At 46.7% G+C, this 21705-nt stretch overlaps 2 protein-coding genes across 3 annotated transcripts in view; one reads left to right on the forward strand and one right to left on the reverse strand.

Moving 5' to 3' along the window:
• The window catches only part of LOC116842520, a 64203-nt gene that overhangs the window by 24807 nt on the left and 17691 nt on the right, over window positions 1-21705 (reverse strand). The gene's annotated exons all lie outside the window — the stretch shown is intronic.
• Window positions 3963-21705, forward strand: LOC116842512 (serine/threonine-protein kinase BRSK2). Of its 2 annotated transcripts, none has more exons than XM_032811843.1 (12): window positions 3963-4649; window positions 13651-13831; window positions 13960-14100; window positions 14673-14823; window positions 15670-15885; window positions 16065-16264; window positions 16741-16971; window positions 17672-17964; window positions 19235-19539; window positions 19661-19835; window positions 20778-21007; window positions 21481-21705. In XM_032811843.1, the coding sequence occupies exons 1-12, from the start codon at window positions 4550-4552 to the stop codon at window positions 21703-21705; spliced, it is 2448 nt and encodes an 815-aa protein (XP_032667734.1). In that variant the 5' UTR covers window positions 3963-4549. The 2 variants fall into 2 exon arrangements, with proteins under 2 accessions (XP_032667734.1, XP_032667735.1); XM_032811844.1 differs by having other exon boundaries at window positions 4550-4649; window positions 19238-19539; window positions 20778-20989.

The following is a 21705-nucleotide window of genomic DNA, read 5'->3' on the forward strand; positions in this document are numbered from 1 at the left end:
CTCTCTCTCTCTCTCTCTCTCTCTCTCTCTCTCTCTCTCTCTCTCTCTTTCTCCCCTTTCCTTCATCCCTCTACGGATCGTCCTCGTGGCGGCTGAGACTCACACTATAGTGCGGGTAATTTTCTTTGCATATTTATATGCGCGCCTCATCGAGAAAAGTGTCTCTGCTAAATGCCTCTTCTCCTCTTCCTCCGAAAGAATTAACTACGTTTAATAGATTCGTGCACGAACCCTTTCTATCGGGCCCTTCCCCGATGATTCGTTTGCACGATCAAGATGGAGTTATCTTCGGTCATACCAGGCAATTTAGCCCTGATCGCCCCCTAATACCCTGCGTGCAGCTGCGTTCGTTCTGCCGCGTTGCGTATTGGAAGAATGCGAAAATTAATACGATACGAGGCAAGAGAGAGAGAGAAAGAGAGAATTAGAGTTAGAGTTAGAATTGATTTCAACCCTGGGAAAGGCCGATGACCCCTTTGGAATATTAGACGACCTCTTGGAGTATTAATAAATGTCGTCAAATATTAGAAACGAGAGAGCCTGAATCAGACAGACTTCACAAAGATACTATCTTCAAAGAAGGGAAACAAGAAAAATGCCTGCACCAGCATCAGCAAAGACCATCAGTCCTTTTAAAGAAACAAAATAACGTGAATATCTTGGCACAGAGTCAATAAATGTCTTGCCAAATAAGGAATACTTAAAAACTACTTAAAGAAAGCAACATGAATGAGCAAATTAGTCAAGAAAAGTATCGCCGTATTGCTGGCCAATGAGTAATATCGCAGTGTTTGTTAGTCATTTATTCATCGTAATTAACCTTTCGTGTCTAAACAATTTTCGCTATGACCGCAAGGTAATTTTTTTTTTACTAGAAAGAGAGTGATTAATGAATGTAATAAATATAGGTATAAAAGGGTACATTCGTGCGATCGCGCATTCATGTCGCCATGGTATCGTTATATTCCCATTGGAGAATACGAATGGAAAGGTGGACGGGGCCCTTCCGCTAATAACGAAATCGATAAATGATTAATCGGCGTAGTAACGACCTCGGCAGTCTGGCTTATCCCGTCTGATTCTACCGTGAATAATACATGGTGTCTGCGTAGTCTGCTGGACTCGGCGCGAACTTTTGATCCTGTTACCGGCAAGTGTACCGTGAACATCATCATACTTCGTCAAGTGCTTTTAATGTTATATTAAACAGGTTCGGGCACTTACGTCCGCGGCCCCAGGCGGTGTAACGTCATTACGTGAGATCTCGCGTGTTCGGAGCGTCCCTCAAACTAGATCCCGAACTTTTGCCCGACGCGTCCACTAACGAGAGAACACAGAACGTCTCGTAATCTACCTCTCATCCGTTCATAATTAATGCGACAAACGTTTCGCATCGAATTCGATTACCGTACTGCTCTCTAATCATACTTCCCATAATGCCGTCGAAGAGATGCCAGTAGTTCAGATCCGCGACGGAGTCGACGACCGGTCGCTTCTCCGCCAGTAAGTCGGCTGAAGCGTCGCCGACACACTCGGCCGAGTCACACCGACGACAGTGGGATGCGGCGAACGTCGCCGCATTTCTGTCGCCGACGCGGAAATCATGCTTTATCATTCGGCGAACGGAAACGGCTCTCTTCGCGGAACACGACAATGTTAGCAGGACGTGTTACTGTTGTCCGTGTCGGAGAGCGGACACGAAGTATGGTGAGACTGTTCGGAAGCGACGGCAACTTAACAAAAACAAAACAGAAAGCAGAAAGGCAGAAGCCAATCAGAACTCGTAGAACAGCAGGAACTGTCGACCACCACCTGGCACCAGCGTTAATTCTGGTTGTCTTCTACCTTTCTGCTTTTGTGCCAAAGTGTAAATTCTCCCTTAAGCTTGATCTATAATGTGTTCTCTGCTTCCTGTTTCTGTTCCTTTATCTATATCTGACTCAAACCTTAAGCCAGAAAAAGACAAAGAACAAGAAACAGAAAGCAAAAAACATATTGTAGATTAAGCTTTACAGAAAATAGAAAGGTAGGAACCAGCCAGAACTCACGTTAGTGGTCAGGTGGTGGTTGACAGCTTTCTGCTGTTCTACGAGCACGAATTCCGATTGACTTCTGCTTTACACTTTTCTGCCAAAGTGTGAATTTTCGCTCATTATCGGGCTCAATTAAGCACACGCGCCGTCAATAAGGCCAAAAGCGACGCGCGGGATCAGCCGACGTGATTACACGTTGCTATTAATCGCGCGGCACTCTTGGCGCTCGTCCAAGAACACAGTGGAAGCTCTCGCTTTCTCGCCGCCGCGTGGTGAAGGGTAAAGCGGAAACGAACCGCTATTACGCTCCACGTCCGCTCTCGAACGAATCGAAGATTAACGCCAGCGAAGACAGGAAGAAAAAACGGAACACCCTCGCAAAAGCTCGCCTGCATGACGGAGCACCCGCTCAGCCGTGAGAGCCCGGACACGAACCGCCGGCTAGCGTCTTGTACCGACTGCGCCCGCCACCCCTTTGCGCGCGCGGGGGCGCGTATTGTCGCGTACACGCCACCAGCCACCCCGAAGGTAGACAGACGCGGCTCTTTCCGCCACGTTTTCCAGAGCCGGGTCTGACACCCTCCTCTTCGTACGTACGCCGCTTCTCGGTGCGCGCGAGAGGGCGGAAGGGGTTCGCTCGTAGCGGGCGTGGGGTTGCGCGCGCAGCAACCCCTCTCTCTGTGTCCGGCACGTAATCGAACTGGGAGCGCCGTGATCGTCGTCGTCGTCGTCGCCGCCGTCGTCGTCAGTTCCGCAAGACGGGGTGCTAAAATCTGTCGTTGAAGCCGGGGTACGCGGTCGCGCGAACAAGTCCAAGCGACCTTCGCTCGCAGGAAATCTCGCGGCAGACAGCCGAGTACTCGCCAGCGTGAATCCGCCGTGAAGAGCGCACAGCGCGGCCGATCGTCAGCGAGCAAGGGCGAGGATTCGTAACTCCGTGCGAGAGCGCGATCGCGCTGCTCACTCCTAGATTATAGCGACACACCGAGGGTGTGCGGAGTGCGCGAGTGCGTGCGTGAGAGTGTGTATGTGTGCGCGCGCGCGTGTATGTGTGTGTGTGCCTAGGAATAGAGCGATAGAGCGGCCTCCTCGTCCACCATCACTCAGCTCTCGAGTGATTCGAGGCCCAGGAAAGCTGTTGAGGTGAGGACCGTCGACGCCGAGTAACGAGAGATCGCTTCTGCGTGGCGACGAGCGGAGTGAACATCGTCACCGAGAGTTGAATGGTGATTCGGTCGTGAGGGGAAGCGACGGCTGGACGGAACGAGGCTCGGCGAAGCGGAGCAGCCGCGTAGCGTGCCGATTTCGAGAGGCCCTCATCGGAGCTCCTGCGTGCCTGACGCGAGCTGCCGTGGTATCTCCTCGAATCACAATGGCGTCCAAGCCCGTCTCCGTCCCGGAATCAACGCCGGCCACGATCAACGCCTGATGCAGGCGTCGTCGTCGTCCTCGCGAATCGACGTGTCCGTCGAGCCTACGTCGTCCGCGATGCTGCCACGCGAGTTCAAATGAGCGGGCTGCCACCCGCCAGTGCTGCTGGTGCTCGTCGTCGTGGCCGTCGTTCCTCGGGGGATCTCCGGCAGCTCGGAAGGTGCGCGATCGAGTGAGCAACATGAAAAGGATCCGCAAGAGGCATCCGCCGAGGGTCAAGGAACGATCGTGGCAGTGACTGGTGTGTGCTGGGCCAGTGATAAATGCGTATATAAGTGCGTGGTGCTCATCGCCTGCCCCCTTCCTCCCCCGCCCCCCACGGAGAGGGTTTCTCTCTCTTTCTCTCGTCGCCCCGATGTCACCTCCTTCCTTCGCTGGATACAGGTCCGGGGTGTTAGCGATGGATGCACGCGACCACGCACGATTCACGATCGCTCGTCTCGATCAATTCGTGCGGAAGGCTACGGCGGCCCGACGATTCCGGTAAATAGCCCGCTCTCGAGTACGATCGTCAGGGGCGATTTGCGAGCGGCACACGCGATGTTCGCGTGGCTACAGGCGAACACCGAGGAAGAACTGACGATTGAGACGATCCACGGGCGTATCGCGTCGATCGTCTCCGGATTGTCGCCCCGAACGAAAGTAAAAGGCTACACGACCGGTAGAGATCGCGAATAAAAAACGCAACCGCGTTCCCAAGCTTTCCCTCTCTCTCGTCCCCTCTTCCTCTCTCTCTCTCTCTCTCTTTCTCTCCTTCTCGCGGAGAGCTGCCTCGCGTTCAGCCGGCCGTAAATCTCGTTCACCGGGAGTTCGAGGCTCGAAGGGCACGCGATGCCGCGTAGGGACGCGGTGAAACGCGATAGACCACCGGCATGGGGTCTCGCGAGCGAGTGATAACGACGAACAGTGAGTGAAGACCGAGCAGGTGGTGGAGGAGGAAGAGGTGGAGGAGGAAGAGGAAGAGGAACGGAAACGGCGACAGGAGGAGGAGGGGGTTGGAGGGATCGTCTGGTTCGGCACCGGTGCTTTTTGCAGGAAAACCTTTCAACCTGGCGGACCAAGAGGAAGGCGGCGGCTCGGCGGCGATGCAGGGTAAGGAGAGCCCCGTCGGGTCCAACACCCAGGAGACCCATCAGTACGTCGGCCCTTATCGGCTGGAGAAGACCCTGGGGAAGGGCCAGACAGGTGGGTGACATTGTCTCTTCTCTCTCCCCCCTTCGTTACCTCGGCTTGGTTTGTCACGCCGCGATTGACACCGACAGCGTATACGCAGGAATGTTCAGTTGCGTCGGGTCGGGATGTCTAATTAAGTTCCGCGCGCATGGTTCAAGCTGGTGTATGAGAGACGGTGCAAAGGCTCGTCTGCAGTATGCGGAGTAAGCTTGGCGCAAGTTGAAGTGGGAGATAAGAATAATTTATTTCGCGCCTACACCACGAACTCCTTTACATCGGGAGTATTTCTCTCAAGTAAGGGAGATACTTCCGGTGTAAGGAGGCTAAAGTATAGGCGTAAGCGAAATGAATTATTCTTATTCCTTTCTGCAACTTACGCTAAGCTTGCGACGTGAACTGTACTTAACAAAGGCTCGTTTAGCGCACTTCCTCGACGGGAACGGTGAAATTTCGTGACATAAGGTAACGTCTCGAGTTCCGAGAAGGGAGTAACGAGAAGGGAAGTTTCGCCGATTAACGTGCAGGCTGCGCACGTGCTGCACACGGAAAAAGGAATTTAGTTGGATTGACCCAATTTCTGATGAAATATAAACGAACCAGAATGCCGGTCGAAGTTACCAGAATTCCCTTTAAGCTAACAAGGTTTCTCGTTAAGTAACTTGGACAGTTGCAAGTCAACGAGAGAAATCTTGTTTGGTCAATCAGAAGTCCAGAAACGTTAACTAGAATTTTGATAACTTCAGAGTTATGATAATTCTGATAACTACCGGAATTCTTTCTGGTTCATTTATATTTGGTTTAATCCAACTAAGTTTTCTTTAGGCTTTTTTGATTAATCCAACCAAATTTTCTTTGCACGCATAGCCGATGAAAAGCACGATGGATAAATTGGGCGGTTTTATTGGTCTAAAAAGTGTAAAGTAAGTTATGTAACGTTGTTTTTTGAGTCGTAGAATACGATAATAGTGTTTTTATCCGTCTAAATCCGTGAAAAAGTAGTCAAAATTCGTCTTAAAAAGGTCGAAATAAGCACTCTTAACAATAACTTGGTTAGCGACGACTTTGTTCCACTTATTTCATTATTTGTATTACAATTTAGGTTTTATGACTTCTTTCACTGAGAGTGGAAGAATCATTTCAACATGAAACGCAACAGTAATGCTAAATCAATATGATATAAAAATAAAACAAAATATAGTCAATTTTCTAATTCAAAGAAACTCAAGTTTCATCAGATATGCATTTGCATAGATAGTGTAGTTTTAAAGACGTTAAAATGGCTAATGATAGACTTTTGCACCACTCTGGAAGTCCCACCAAAGAACTTCTTACAAGGAGATTTTACATTTCCGAGGTGTTTTATTTGGAAATGTTTTCCCGCTTTTCAGTGAAATAAAGTTATGAAACTAGACTGTAATATAAGTAATTAAATAATTAGAACAAAATCAATCGGTAACCGAATTAAAAGCGACTTACTTCGACCTCTTCAAGGCAGATTTTGGCCGCTTTCTCGCGGATTTAGACGAAAGATTCACTAACCCAATTTTCCGTATTAACTCAAAAAAGTAACGTAGGATATATATCTTGCGTTACACTTTCTAGGCCACGAATCGGCCCCTTTTTACTCACCGTCCTCTCGCTGGCGCGAGGACTTCAAGGTCCGGGGCCGTTTTGCTCCGTGTCACGGAACACGTGCGTTTCACGCGGATTAGCGGGGACCGCCGGACATTTCGCAAATTTCACGACTTCGCCGAGGATCGGCGGTCACCGCGACGATTACACGGGACGAAAGGAGAACTTGCTCGCTGGCGCGTGCGAACGACAACAACGACGAGGGTGTTGCCGACGGTGGCGGTAATAGGATCGAATCGAGGTCGTTTGGCGGATGCACCAGCGAGACTGTTAACCTCGCGCTGTCGAATGCATTTTCGCGGGCCACGGTTCTACGTGCCTATATAGAGCCGGTCGTAACGTTTTACTGGCCACCCCCGCGCACGTCGTCCTTGTTCTTGTTCCGGTCGAGCGTAACTTGGATTAGCCCTCGGGATTACTGCAGCTGTACGGTATACCCTTACCGTGTGGCGCGTGCAAATTTGCCCCCGAACGGCTGTACGTTTCGCGCAAGTTTACACGTCGGAGACTCGCGTGAAATCGACGTTTCCGCCGTACGATATCGGTGTATCTCGCGTCATGCCGAGCATCGTCGCGAGCGCAGAGCATTCTGATTAAAAGTATCGCGAACGACGCAATTTTGACGTTCTTCTCGTGAAAGTAGAGAGGAGACCGGTTCAAGAGTTGCTTTCGCAGGTCATGCACACTTCATGTGAGAATTTTTTTCGTAAAAATTACTGTAATTGTGTGTAAGCGAGAAATAGATCAATATTCTCCGCTATATATAATTCATTATCCACCCGTTTTATATGTTTTATTTATATTTGAGGTAGTGTAAAGTGTACTTGAAATATTCTGCTATGTTTCTAGCGTAATTTACTATGTGTCTGTTAGCAAGATAAATCTTACTGACAATATCTGACTCATTACACTGAGAGAAAAATATATAAAAGAAATTACTCCTATTCTGTAGAGATACTATATAATAACATATTTTAAATATAATAACATATTTTATTATATAGTAACATATTTAAATTTAGAGAGGAAGCGTTGTGTTCGTGTTAAATTCTTTTATTTGAATAGAATAAATCGTTGCTCTCGCGAGAAAAAGCGAGAAAAGTTTTAGGAAAATATATATATATATATATATATATATATATATATATATATATATATATTTATATATATTTTAAAAATATTATTTTTAAAATATATATATTTTTCCATTTGAAAGATATTTTTTACATGTCATGTAAACATATGTACATCAGTACGCTGAATATGCTATCAGTACTACAGAATTTATATTCCTTATCTTTCAGATATTCTTTTCGATATAGAAATATAGCAAAGTTGAAAAGAATTTATATGAAAAGGAGAAAACTGTATTTTTTCCGTGTAGATATTTTTTTCTATTTTAAGTAAGTAACGTTTCGCGATTCTTTCTTTTTCACTACTTCTCGCGCAATGAATACACGTAAACAAGACAAGTGGTCAATGTGACCCTTGGGCCAACTTGACCCGGTCTCCTCCATATCCTGCAACGCGAGATTACAGTTTATCCGGATATAGATGTACGGAAATACGAATTGGAGCGGGCGGAAGCCGGAGATTTTTATACGGGAGTTTTTGCGCGATCTGGCGATTATAAAGTGACGAGGTAATAATGGAACAATGCATTTCGCCAGAGAGCTCGTGTCAGAGACGTTTGCGGTGTGGGCACTTAACGCCGCACTAATTTGCTCTCGCCTCGCGTAGGTATTCGACGCTATTATACGATCGATACCGACGTACTAATTACGTTATGCAGCGGTTATGGGCAGGCAGAGAGTTAGAAATGTTTGAACTTGAACGTAATAATTCCGGGGCGTTTCCAATAATATCCCGCACATAATGAAAACGTGAAAGAGAAAGAGACTGTGTGTGTGTGTGTGTGTGTATGTGTGTGTGTGTGAGAGGGAGGGAGGGGAAGAAAAGCGTTATATTTACAGTTCGCGTCCTTGCAAGTTGCCAGAGAATCAGATGGCGCTATTTTCACGTTTTCGACAGCCGACAATAAGAAAAGGACAGATGCGCGATCACGCGGGAGAGGACGAAGCGGGGAAATTCTCGCTGGAACATTTTAAGGACACATCGTGGCGAAGTACACGAAAATCAGAATTTATTGCATCGGCACACTTTCCGGGCAACCACCGCCTACGCGGAAGCGCAAAAAGAAGCGGACGCGGCGGGCCGGAATGTTACGATCCCGTTAAAAATATTGGAGTGGATGCGAGACGTTGGTGCGCGTTGCTGGTATACGACAGGGCGTATTTTGTGAGAACGACTCTTGTTCATTCGACAACAATCGTGAAATACGACACGGATCTCCGCACGTCTCTCCCTCTGTCTATTCCTCTATTTTTTCTCTTTCCCTCTGTCCTTTCTACGACACTTGGTAGCCCGTAAAGTGCTCCTCTCGCATTAAAATATTTAAAAAGATGCTTCCGCCTCGCGTTTATGGCATGAAAAAGTCCCGGCGACAATTGTAAATCTTTACGAAGCGGCAGTAAACGTTTTTAATTAAACGTCGCCACCAGGGAGGAGCTGGAAGGTAATAACGTCCGCGACAATGAACGTGCATGAGAAAAAAGACCAATTCGCACGCATGTACTCGGTGTGTAATAAATACGAAGGTAAATTAGCGGTATTAAAGGGAGACCATGCATACACAGCTCTCTCTCTCTCTCTCTCTCTCTCTCTCTCTCTCTCTCTCTCTCTCTCTCTCTCCCTTTTTTTATACGCTATTCCAACTGATTATCCACGGAACTCCCATTTTCATTTGCGGACGCGAGATCCACGTAGGGGAGTCCAGGATTCACCCGGTTCAGCTAGATCGAGATCCAATTTTGCAAAAGCCCGCTAATGAATGCACGGCCGACACTCGACGGATGTGTGTGAGTCGCGTGGTCATTTCCTCCATATCGATCCCTTCGCGTTCACCTCGAGAAGGGGATGCGTGCTCACGCTGCGGCACGTGACAATACGGTGCGTTAATCATACGAATGAATTCCTCGCCACGCTTTGAATTCCGTGACGCCGCGCACTCGCGCGCGGCCCGATGAAATTGCCGTCCGGTCGCGGGGACGATCGCGCGCGATTTGAATTATAACCGACGCGGCAGCGGGATCGATGAGAACACATTCGGGAAGAATGATGACTATTCGCCACGGTTTTCCGCATGCGACGAAGCCAGCGACGGCTCTTCACCGCGATTAGATCAGGCCGATCTGAGATCGGGAGGTAGACTGTAAGAAACGAACGAGAGATCCGAGATTCGGAACGATACGAGTCGAGTTATGCTGATTTTCGGTTAACGCAAATCCACCCCCACCTCATTTCTTCTACGCACAGAGAAATATATATTGCAGTCAAGAAAGTGTTGTTTGTCTCAAGTATTTTATAATTTTTCTCAGATTTGTGATGAGTGTGATTTCAAGACCATCAAGGTATAACAATCTTAATTTCGGGTCAAATTTGGTTTATTAATGTGCTAAGAAAGTAGACATTGTAATGAAAACACGAAAACATTTCTTATATGCATTCTTTAGTTTTTTGTAATTATATTTTAAGGGTTACATTTACAAATATTCTTAATATATATAAGACAAAAATCTAGAATATCAATTATTTCAATCTTTGGATTTATGAAATTACTACAGTAAGTTGTGTTACCATTATTCTCTATTGGGATTAAAACAATGTGAATATGGATATTTCCCGCTACTATTCTCGAAAGTGGAGCGAGATCCGATGGTCGCGGAGAGGGAGAATCGGTTCTATTGTGAGACAGCCGACTTCTTTTGCCCTGTGCTTTTGGAGATCGCGCGTTCGGAGCACGCTCGGCGGACGATTAAATTTATTAGCGCCCTGAATTCGATACGCCCTGGATACACGCTACGGGATACGATCTCGCCGATACGGCCAAGTAACGTCGCGTTGATCAACGCGCAGACTGGAAAATATCGCGAAATGTAACTCGATTTCACATACACACATACACGAGTACACAAGTTTCAGGCGTGAAATATCATTTCGGCGCGAGTACGCGCTCGGAATTGCGCGCGTATGTGTGTTAAATTCCCGTTCGTAGATTTCAATCCACGGGACGCGCGCCACGAACCGTCCATGAATATCGTTAAATCGCGCCTGACGCAAACCGTCAGAGGGTGACGAGAGGGCGAGGAAAGAGGGAGGAGGAGAAGAGTGCACTTTAACTCTCGATGGCGGTGCTAATGCAATTGCCAGCGATTTGACGGGGAACGCGTCCGTTTAACACTTCCGTGAGAATTGTCATCTCGTCAATCATCCGACGGACGGTGGACTTAAAGTCCGACTTGATTTCGATTGATTTGACGGCGGATGACCAGCGGATGGCCATCGATCACGAGGTCTCCGGCTATTTATAACTTCTAGTGTAACGTCACGGGAACGTAATGTATTTTTAGACGGCATGTAAATAAGCGCACGCGGGCTCATACAAAGAAAAAGACAGAGTGAGTGAGAGTGGGTGAGAGAATGAAAGGAGAGAGAAAGAGAAAGACATAAATAAATAGATAGATAGATAAATTGATTAAGCCTTGGAATAAAATCGCTGCAGGCATACAGTAATAGGAGTGTAATATATATATATATATATATATATATATATATATATATATACAAAGTGTAAAATTAAAGATGTTACAGACCATAATTTCTAAAACTAAGCAAAATATAAAATTTTTGTTTACTATCAACCGTTTGGCATCGAAGGTAACATCATTTGATGAAGTTCGTTTCGCGTTAAAATAAATTCAAGACCACTTGGACTTTTTAACTATCAACAGAATAGCCTGTAACAACTTTAACTTTGCACTCTATATATAAAAGTATAAAGCAGTGATGTAAAGTTACCGATGGGAAGATGAGAAGAAAAGAAAACAGAGAGAGAGAGAGAGATAGACACACAGAGAGAGAGAGAGAGAAAGATAGACACAGAGAGAGAGAGAGAGAGAGAGAGAGAGAGAGAGGACAAATTCAAATTAATAATAAAAAGAAAAGGAACTTTAAGCGCGCATTGAAAAGGCAATGAGAAACTTAATTAGAAATACGACACTAGATGTGAAAAATAACGAGAAAATAATTGCGGCAGAATGAAACAAGAGAACAAGAACATAGACAGAAGCTCTGCTGCGAGACGACAATTATTTTTGCTCGAGTGTAATCAAAAACCATTGATCATCTCGCAATGCTGGTCGATGGCGCACACATGACGTCGTCGAGCACGTCGCGCGATTCTTCATCCAGGATTAAACTCGTGTAATCCGCCGAGGATAGGCGGATTCGTCGAGGATTCTTAATTGCTCTCCGCCGCGCCGTGGCGTCTCCACACAATGAACGGTTTCCTCTTCTGTATTTTTTCTTCCTTCCTACCCTTTACTGATCTGCTTAAGCAGACGGAGCACAGCCGCAGTACCGTCGTCGTGGCGCAGTCGTTTAAGTGGATAAAGACATCGCGCGGACCTCGGACCACGACGATTTAAATCAATTTCGCCGCGACCTCGTAAATTCGCCGATTTGGCGCAGCCGAGTCGTTCCCTCCTTTCCCACCGGCCCCTGAGTCAAAACATATTTTTCATCGCTCGCTCCTTTTAAGAAACGACGACAGTAATAATGAGACCGATTTGTTGTCGCGTTTCTGTAATCGCGATACGGCCGCGGCGATACCACGCGCGGATTACCTTTGGGACGTGTCGATCGACGCGGGACAACGTGTACCTTTTCATCGACAATCATGCGAGAGGACCGTCCGGGAATACTGTGGCACTGTGCGCGCGTTTCGTCACACGCATCATCGAGCATTCATTCGCGTTACTCGGTCGAATTCGGTCGCGCGACACAATTGCGCGCAATTAACGCGCCGAGGATAAACCACCTAGAGATTCTCCTGGACAGAGTCCTCACATCTCGGTCCTGCTGTTTGATTGGTCCAGTTTCTAAAGTGATCGAAAACGGCGGACTGTAGGTTTATTCAGATGAGGGAACTCTCTTACTCAGTTTCACAACTTTAACCGGAGTTTAACTCGTTAGAGGCCTATCCAAACAAATTCTCGCATAATCGCATTATTCATGTGCACAAGGAAATCAAACAATCATGATCGATCCAGTAAAAGGATGCCTCTTATATTAAACATATTTTACATTAGATTAATCCATTTTCTTATGAATTCATTTTCTTACTTTACACATGAATAATGCGAGTTTGTTCGGTTAGCTCTTTAACGAGTTAAATCCGACTAAAAGTATATTGTGGAGCTGGGCCTTAAGGTTTCTTATGAAGCTTATCTGGACATAGTGAATAGGCGCTATTTTCGATCTCTTTAGTGATAAAATTGGAGAAAAATAGACTAACTAAAGAACAGTATGTGTTGTTGCGAATGACAGCGAAACAGCGCGTCCTCGAACTCGTTCGAGAGCTCGCGCCTTCATGGCAAATTTTCATGAGATTGCCGATAGTTGCGCGAAGAACACGATTCTTCCTAGTGGAAGATGGCCCGTGCACCGTGAGTACCGTGGCGACGAGTTCCTCGTGATTTGCCAAGTGGAAGAGACTTGAAACCAGTCGAGTAAAATTGTCGTGTTCGCCCGTCGAAACACAGCGGAGGGGTGTAATAATACTGAGGGTGGTGAGGCGATGGTGTGTGTATGTGTGTGTGTATATATATGTACATATCACCGCATCCCCGAAGGATGACTCAACCCTGAGAAGGGCCTCGAGTGATTCGAGCACGTCTCGTATCGACGACTTCGCCGATTCTCTTTGCCGTTTCTCTCAACATTGTACGCGCAATTACGATATCGTGGGGCTCTCGTGGCGATCGGTCGATTAAAACATTTCGCCTGACAAGGATATGCAATTAGAATCATTATTTCAAAACGCCATTTTTTTCTACCTCTCTTTCATCAAGGAAACTTTTGCCAGCACTTGGTCGCTCGTAATATCTCGGCAGACGAGAGTGCGTGATTAGAGTTGTTACTTTAGAGCGATTTTGTCTTCTTTCTCGACCGTTTTCTAATACACGGGTGCGTGTTAATAGTCATCATTTGAGCCTTGTCCCTCGTGGGATACTCAGATATCAATTTAGAATTAGACTTGAGTATTTTATTTGATTTACTTGAATATATGCGACGTTACATTTTATGATTCAGCTGGAAGATTCACACTTAACTCTAGATTCAAATCTGATTATCTCACCTGAGGCAAGTTCCAAAAGTATGGACTATTGATATAGGTAGTTCACGGAAAATTTGCGTTTACTCTCTCTCTCTTTCTTTCTCTTTCAAGGTGAAGTAAACGAATCCTATCTTTCTATTTTAGGATTAGTAAAGCTCGGCGTACACTGCGTGTTGGGCAGGAAGGTGGCGATCAAGATCATCAACCGCGAAAAGCTTTCGGAGTCCGTGTTGATGAAAGTGGAGCGCGAGATCGCTATTATGAAGTTGATCGACCATCCGCACGTGCTCGGCCTCTCGGATGTGTACGAAAACAAGAAGTACCTGTAAGCATCGACGGAGAATTACAAAGAAATGTTTCTTTTAAACAGCAATATCTCACTTTAATGCTAAAGCACGCAAGAAGGCGCGCATGACGTCACGTCTCACTCGCCGCTGCACGTTCTTTTTCAAGATATCTTGTTCTGGAACACGTCTCGGGCGGGGAGCTGTTCGATTATTTGGTTAAGAAGGGTAGACTGACTCCGAAGGAAGCGAGAAGATTTTTTCGACAAATAATTTCCGCATTAGACTTTTGCCATAGTCATAGTATATGGTGAGTCTCGTGTCTCTGGGTTTGTATTAACTAATCAGTAGTAAAGATATGCGAACTACTCGAATCCGAATCTTTACTGTCCGAGAGTGTGCGCTATCAGGAAAATTATCCAATTACGGAAATCCAAATACAAATCTCTCACATATTGACGATCTTGGGAAATTATATTTTCTAAGGAGCAAGAGCGAGCAAGTCATATTTAAATGTTCCGATTTGTCAGGTCCTAAAAAGAATCGATTAAAACACATAGTTAAATAATTATAATTAAATAAAAACAAAATAATTAGAGGCGTTGGAGGTTTAATATTAATAATTGGGATTAATCTAATATTAATAATTAGGATTCAAAATTGAGTGCAATTCAAAATAGAGTTAAAAGATTGATTCATCACATACGTTGCAATTCCGGAAAAATATTTCAATTCGTTTCTCGGTTCAACCCGAATGGATTTTCCGGCTATTCGACTCGACACGGGACCTTGATTCGCACATCTCTACTAATCTACCTTCTCGACGGAGTATTTAATCTCAAGGGACTGATTCTCACGCCTCGTTGCCCATATTGCTTTCAGTCATAGAGACTTAAAGCCTGAGAATCTGTTGCTGGACGAGAAGAATAACATTAAGATAGCGGATTTCGGAATGGCGTCCTTACAACCCGCGGGCTCTATGTTGGAGACCAGCTGCGGATCGCCTCATTACGCCTGCCCCGAAGTCATTAGAGTAAGCCGCGATCAATTCACGATCGACACCGCGATTGCATATAATCCGCGCGATAGATCGAGTTTGCGCGAAGATTACGGTTTTAATGCGGGAGTAGGCGCGCCCCGTTCATTTTGCCGTACTTATGCACTTTTCAATTATATCATCGACGTTATAATTTTCTACTTAACTACGTAAATGCAATATAACGCGAGTGTTGTGTAACAATTACATTGTTGAGTGGGAAATCATAATCATTGCTGTTTAGTTGGTGTTTACCGAGTGTACGTACTAATTTGCTAGTAATTTCATCTTTCTAAGTTTTTCTTAGTCTTCCCTTGCGTGGTGTAAAAGGGTAGAACACGTTTATTTCTGTACGAGTGAGGTGAAGCATGAACTTGTGTACTTCTATACGAACACATGACGCGCGCACGTCGGAATTTTAATTTCACAAATCTTATTTATCTGTACAAATTTTAACGCGCGTATAATTCTTGTTGTTACTAATATATTTTGTCAGTAAGTTTACATTCGCCCAGTGAAGGTAAAATGATCTCAAAAATGGAAATGAAAAGAAGTAGAGAAGCGAGAAAATGAGAAGAAATTTTCGATATTAATCAAATATATAATTAATAAAATTCTTTTCGTCAATTATTACGGTTCTGTAAATTGTTAAAGAGAAAATTTTTTTGTATATATCGATTGCTAATTTGCTACAATATATATACTTGTGTCGATGCATACTACGGCCAAAATGACTGGAACGCGTGTCCGCTAACGTTCATCAAATCTCACCTAAGTCTAAACCTCTCATCAAATCTCACCTAAGTCTCACCTAAACTAAGAACGCTCCTTTTCCGGCGACAGGGCGAGAAGTACGACGGTAGAAAGGCGGATGTGTGGTCCTGCGGGGTAATACTTTACGCACTCCTGGTGGGCGCGCTACCTTTCGACGACGACAATCTAAGGAAACTGCTGGAGAAGGTTAAACGCGGATTGTTTTATATACCGCACTTCGTGCCACCGGAGTGCCAGAACTTGCTCAGAGGCATGATAGAGGTCGATCCCGAGAAAAGGCTGACGGTGAGTCGTTTTGCTGTCATTTTGTCGGATCAGTGGCGACTCTCGAAAATGCAATTGAAGAGAAATTCGATACACGATATGGAGTCAGTATTACATCGGCCGACGTTGGCTAAACATTTGCCGTGTCTGTCGCGTCGCGAAACCGGCTTAAAGCGACGTTGTTTCTCCTTTTGTTCCAGTTAGCGGCCATAAACAGGCACGTGTGGGTGACGGCGTCGGGTAAGGGTGAGTTGGAGTTGGAACTGTCGATGATGGACGTAGTGCAGACACACGTTATTCCGTCCGTGGACGCGATCGACCCCGACGTGTTGCAGGCGATCGCGAGCCTCGGTTGCTTCAAAGAACGCGACAAGCTCATTCAGGAGCTGCTCAGTCCCAAGTAAGATCTGATTTCTCTCCCAACCTCTCCCGACTTTTACTCCCTGAATTTCTTGAAGCGGGATTTCGCACCAAGAGAGCGAAGTTTATTCAAGGAAGTTCACACGGAGCGAAGTGAAATACCGCCACTCAGAATAACGAAAATAGATTCGACTTCGACCGCAGAATTAACTTTCATAATAATTAATTCGCAGCACAAGTGAATATCTCAGTCGATTAGAGTGAATTCGTTCTGGTAGCGATGGAATACATCACAGATTCACTCTTCAATTTCGCGCGAAAGTTTTCGATGATTCGGGGCGTGGAAAAGCTTATTCTAGCTGTGGCGAAAGTCACTCGACTTCTCGAGAGACGGAATTTTGCTCGAGGAAATTCAAAGGGTACACAATTCCCCCAATTCCTTGGCTGGGGACTCGCTTTCTCCATTCGGGAACGCTCGCGCCAAATGTCGCGATTGCACGCTCTTCCTTCCATCAGCCACAACACAGAGAAGGTGATCTACTTTCTGCTGCTGGAGAGGAAACGAAGAAGACCAGCGTGCGAGGACGAGCTAGAAGTAATGAGGGGCGGTATGAGAGGATCCGCTGGACAACTAGAGGCTGATCCACCGAGGAAGCGAGTGGACACGTGTAGGGTGAACGGCAGCACCGCGCTCAATCTTGGACAGATCAGTCACGGCTCACCTTTAACACCACGAAGACAGTCTAGGTAAATCCGCGGTGATTCCAACAGAATACCAAGTGCGTCGCGACTGATCACTCTCACGCTCTCTCCGCCAACCCCTCCCCCCTCTATTATTGCGTGGGAAACGGCGAATCCGGAAAGATCGATTCCCTGGTGTCTCTCTCTCTCTCCCTTTTTTCGCATAAAACTAACGCACACCGGTGAACGCTTAACGAAAACGTTCCGTAACCGCAGCTGCGGCTCGCCTCGCACGATCGCGTGACAACGTTGGCTATCCGCCGCACATGTCGCGTGTTACCGTATCACGTGTCGCCCTCCGGCTGCTTATTTTCCCTTTTTCATCGGACCTGAGCATTACGCGAGCGACTTAGCCACCGTGCATGCATACATACGTGCATTGGCGAAGCCGAACCGAACGTGTGACGCGGAGTTATCGAGTCGCACGTCTCGATTGGTCCGCACGCCGTGTCGATAAGAAAGATCGAGCGCTCCTACGGAGAAACGTCGAGCGTTACACGGCCGATTTTCACCCCCTTTCATCGATCCTTCATCCGACCGCGATCTCGACGACTTACATTCGCTCGTAATAGTCTAGTAATATTTGTAATAGTATCTCAAAGCAAAATCTCAGCAGGCTGTCGGCAAATTTTACGACGGACGCACCGCGCAAAGACCGTTTCCGGCTTGGCTACCTAAAGGAACAACAACTCACTAATTGTTGCAGCACGAGACATCACGCACGTCGCTCGCCGAGTACAGGCTGCCACACGCACGCGTCGCATTCGCACGCGTCGACGCCGGGCAGCTCACCCTTGCACGCGCCGAACGTCGCCGGGCTGTTGAGTCCTCACCGGACGGTGCCGACGTCGCACATGGGCCAGACCGGGAGTCCTCATCGGCTGTCGACCGGCGGGACGACCACCACCGCGGGGAACGGCAGTCCGACGAGCCAGAGTGTGCCAACGCCGGCGCCAGCGCTCACCAATGTCGGCATCGAGCTCAACGAGGTGCAACCCGGTGAGTAGGCGCGTTTTCTTCCTCGCGATCTCAAGACTCGAGGTTCAATGGTAACAGGCACGGCGTCGGGTAAGAGTGAGTTGGAGTTGGAACTGTCGATGATGGACGTAGTACAGACACACGTTATTCCGTCCGTCGACGCGATCAAGTCTTGATTGTTTCAAAAAACTCCGGCGACAAGTTGTCGCGAGTCCGCGGATAATCACGGCCACCGTACAGCCGTAACCTATCGTGCGACACCAATAATCACTTAAGCTGACTCCTTCACGAAGCTACTAGCCCGTAAGCACGGCAGATCGAATTACGCTAAGTGCTCCCGTGTTTATCGCTCGGCCGCGGATTGTGTGTCAATGTTTAAACAGGGTCCCCGATGCGATCGCACGCGGATTACCGCTCTACCACTGCACGTCCGACGTTTAGCGTCTTGCCGGACGTTACCGTTCGAACTCGCGGGATTTACGTCGTGATTTCACGGAAATGTATAATAAATATTCCTGCGCGAAGTGGCGTCTCTTGCACGCTTCGGAATAAACGATCGAGCGTTCAGTTGCGCGCCTCTATGTAAATCATTCGAGAGTGATTTGAAAGGACAAAGAGCCCGCATAGAAACTTCCCAAGATTTTTCCAACATAGATTTCAATTAGAAATGCCCAAATTTGCCCTGAAATCGGTTATCTCACTACAATACTAATTAGGAGTACCATTCCTGTCTATAACAAATTAGCTAAAATAAGTAAGAGACCAGCAAAAACACTGCGATATCGCATATGTTTTGTATTTAATTAATATAGATGATACAAAACAGAATTTCTGTTTAAATTACATGTGAAATTTAGCAAGACTGTCTTTCTGCATCGCTCATCTAGGTGAAAGCCATACTTATGAAAATTGACTATGATAGACAAAACAGACCAGCGACAAAAGGCGTTAAATTCTTAAAAACATTCTCCTGAGAATATAGAATAAAATATCAAAAAATAAAATATTTTTTAAACACTTTGGGCATTTTAATGGATATTGAAATTATTGTGAAAATCAACATGTTCTATTCAATTCTAACGTAGAGTAAGACCTGAAAAATATTGAGAATATTTTGGGTTTACCCACTTTAGAGTCGCGTATTTGGAACAGCACGCTTTTATTCAGAACCCATAATTATTTTGGGAAATCAGGCCAGATCCCAATCAGATTCCAAGAAATTTTCTATGCGAGGGAGAACGTCGTTGCCGACGTAATTCCCGACGTTATCCTCAAGGTCTTCCTTTCTCAGTAGTCGCGGTCGGCGTCACGCCGCCCGGCTCGCCTCACACAGGAGCGGGATCCGGCGCTCACCACTGGAGGTCGCGATTGACCACGATCAAGAACTCCTTCCTGGGCAGCCCCAGATTTCACCGTCGCAAGTTGCTCACCAGTACCGAGGAAGTGCACCTTACGCCGGACTCTTCGCCGGAGCTCACGAAGAAGTCGTGGTTCGGCAGTTTGATGACCACGGAGAAAGACGAGACCTTTACCGTGCTGGTTAAGGGAAAGCCGCTGGCTAGCGTCAAGGCCGACCTGATTCACGCTTTTTTGTCGGTGAGTATCGCGAGTCCAACATCCCTGGGAGGGTCTCTCTCCTCGACACGACGACTCGCGGTCGAGTCTCGTCGACCGGACGACGAAACTAATCGAATCGAAATCGCACGGCCGCTCGCAGATAGCAGAATTGTCGCACAGCGTCAGCTCGCCGATGTCGTTCCGGGTGGAATACAAGCGCGGTAGCACCGCGCCTGCCATGTTCCAGAGGCAGGTGCGATTTCAAGTTGATATCAGCGCGATCTCGAAGCAGCCGAACGAGCCGTTGTTTGCCATCACCTTCACATTACTCAGCGGTAAGCTGCAAACTTGCATTTTCATTCTTACGACTGAGTGTATCGCTCTTCGCCCTTTGATTGCCGGATGCGATTATAGTAAATACTAAGAAAAAGAATGTTTGCAACTAGAATCACACAGAGAAATAATTAATGTAAATTGTGGTCAAGAAAGATTTTTTATCCTTTCTTTAAGGGTTAAGTTCGTTAATGAATATATTTAAAGAGGAGAAAATTGACTATGCTTGACTTCTTGAACGATTACGAAAAATCTCAGTGCTATACTTCTTGAATCATGCATCAAATTTTTATTTTCATTTTTTTCAAGACATACAGCATACGGCCTGGATCATTCTTGCATAATTACGGCCAATTGACAAAGAATAGCCTAATTTGTCACTTATTAGTGACATTCAATTTGATGAAAGAAAATTAATGAGAAAGAAAAAGAATGCGGCGATCAAAAGGTCGAATCACAGGCACGGCGTGTTTCTGTGAGAAAGTTAATTCAACTAAAAAGCGAAAGGTGCAAAGCCCTCGCTCTTGGACGTACACGCGGCAGATATGCGGCGATTCGCGAGGATGCCTCGCTATTTGGCACTTGGCAGTCATCCAAGCGCAACTAGATCGATGTTACCTTGGCACGTATGGCCAGGATACATACAATTTCACGTTTCATCCGCATATATTCTACGCTCTTCTACGTGGGTGGGTCGACGTGCGGCCTCTGACTTTTTTTCTTACATGCGAACGCGACGTTCGACATGCTGCTGCGCTCGACGTGGTACAAGTCGCTCGTCCGTGAATCGTAAATTCGGCCCCTGTCCTCAGCACACGTCCGAGAATTTCACGTCGTGAAATCCACTTGTGCTCTGACACGACCCCTCGTTAGTTTCTTCGCGCGATTTAACCGCGCTAGTTGCCGAAGTCGATTCTTTAACGGTCTCCCTCAACATTCCGCAGGTAACATCCGGAGATTCAGGAGAGTCTGCGAACACATCCAGTCCCAGGTGTGCTCCAGGAACGTCGGTATCAACTTGGGAGGGCAAAGCAGAGCCGCGCCGCCCAGTCCGAGGGCCTCCAGGAAGTTCGCCACGGAGATGAGCGAGAGCTCGAGCTGCGGCAGCGACACTAGCGAACGGCTCTTTCTCAGTCCTCACCCAGCTACCAGACAGGTAGTCTGTTTCAACAAGGTAGTGCATCATCCCCATCAACATCGTCATTTTTCTTATCATCGTCATCGTCTTCTTCTTCTCCTTCATCTTCTTCCTAGCCGTGATTGTCGTAGTAGTTGGATCACTAAAGTTCACTAGTGGTCCAATGGCGAAAATCGCGGCAACGTCTCGTCAAACCATACAAATTGTTTTGCACCACTCTTTTTTCAGCGGCATTTGCGTTTTCGATCCGATTTCAAAATTCTATTTTCAATTTTTGATTTTATTCCGCAAACCTGCTCGGAGTGATTCATTCGTTTTAACATTGTTGACCGATACACAAACTCGTGTTTCGCTGGACAAACACTGTCAAACAAGCCGCGAGTTATCTCGTGTTAAATAAAACCGGGAATAATAAGCGGGTGATGGGGAAAAACGGTCGGCCAACAATGTTTTGAAAAAAAAGAGCCGCGACTTGTGTCGATTAACGCGTACGCCCGGGTCGTTTTCAGATCGACTCGGACATCGAGTCGGACACGTCGGTGTTCGACGTGAAGTCGCCGACCCGCGAGAACGGCAGGAGGAGCTCGACGTCGACGAACAACAACAATCCCTTGCCGGGCGACGCGACGCCGACGCCGGGTAGCCCGCCGAAGACGGTGAGGAGCAACTCGGAGAGCCAAAACACATCCGAGAAGAAATGTGTCACCACGATGAGCGGTAACAATATAGCGTGA

This window comes from Odontomachus brunneus, unplaced genomic scaffold (assembly GCF_010583005.1).
Source record: "Odontomachus brunneus isolate Ranch 3 - 2012 unplaced genomic scaffold, Obru_v1 Obru_scaffold_025, whole genome shotgun sequence".
Taxonomy (NCBI): domain Eukaryota; kingdom Metazoa; phylum Arthropoda; class Insecta; order Hymenoptera; family Formicidae; genus Odontomachus; species Odontomachus brunneus.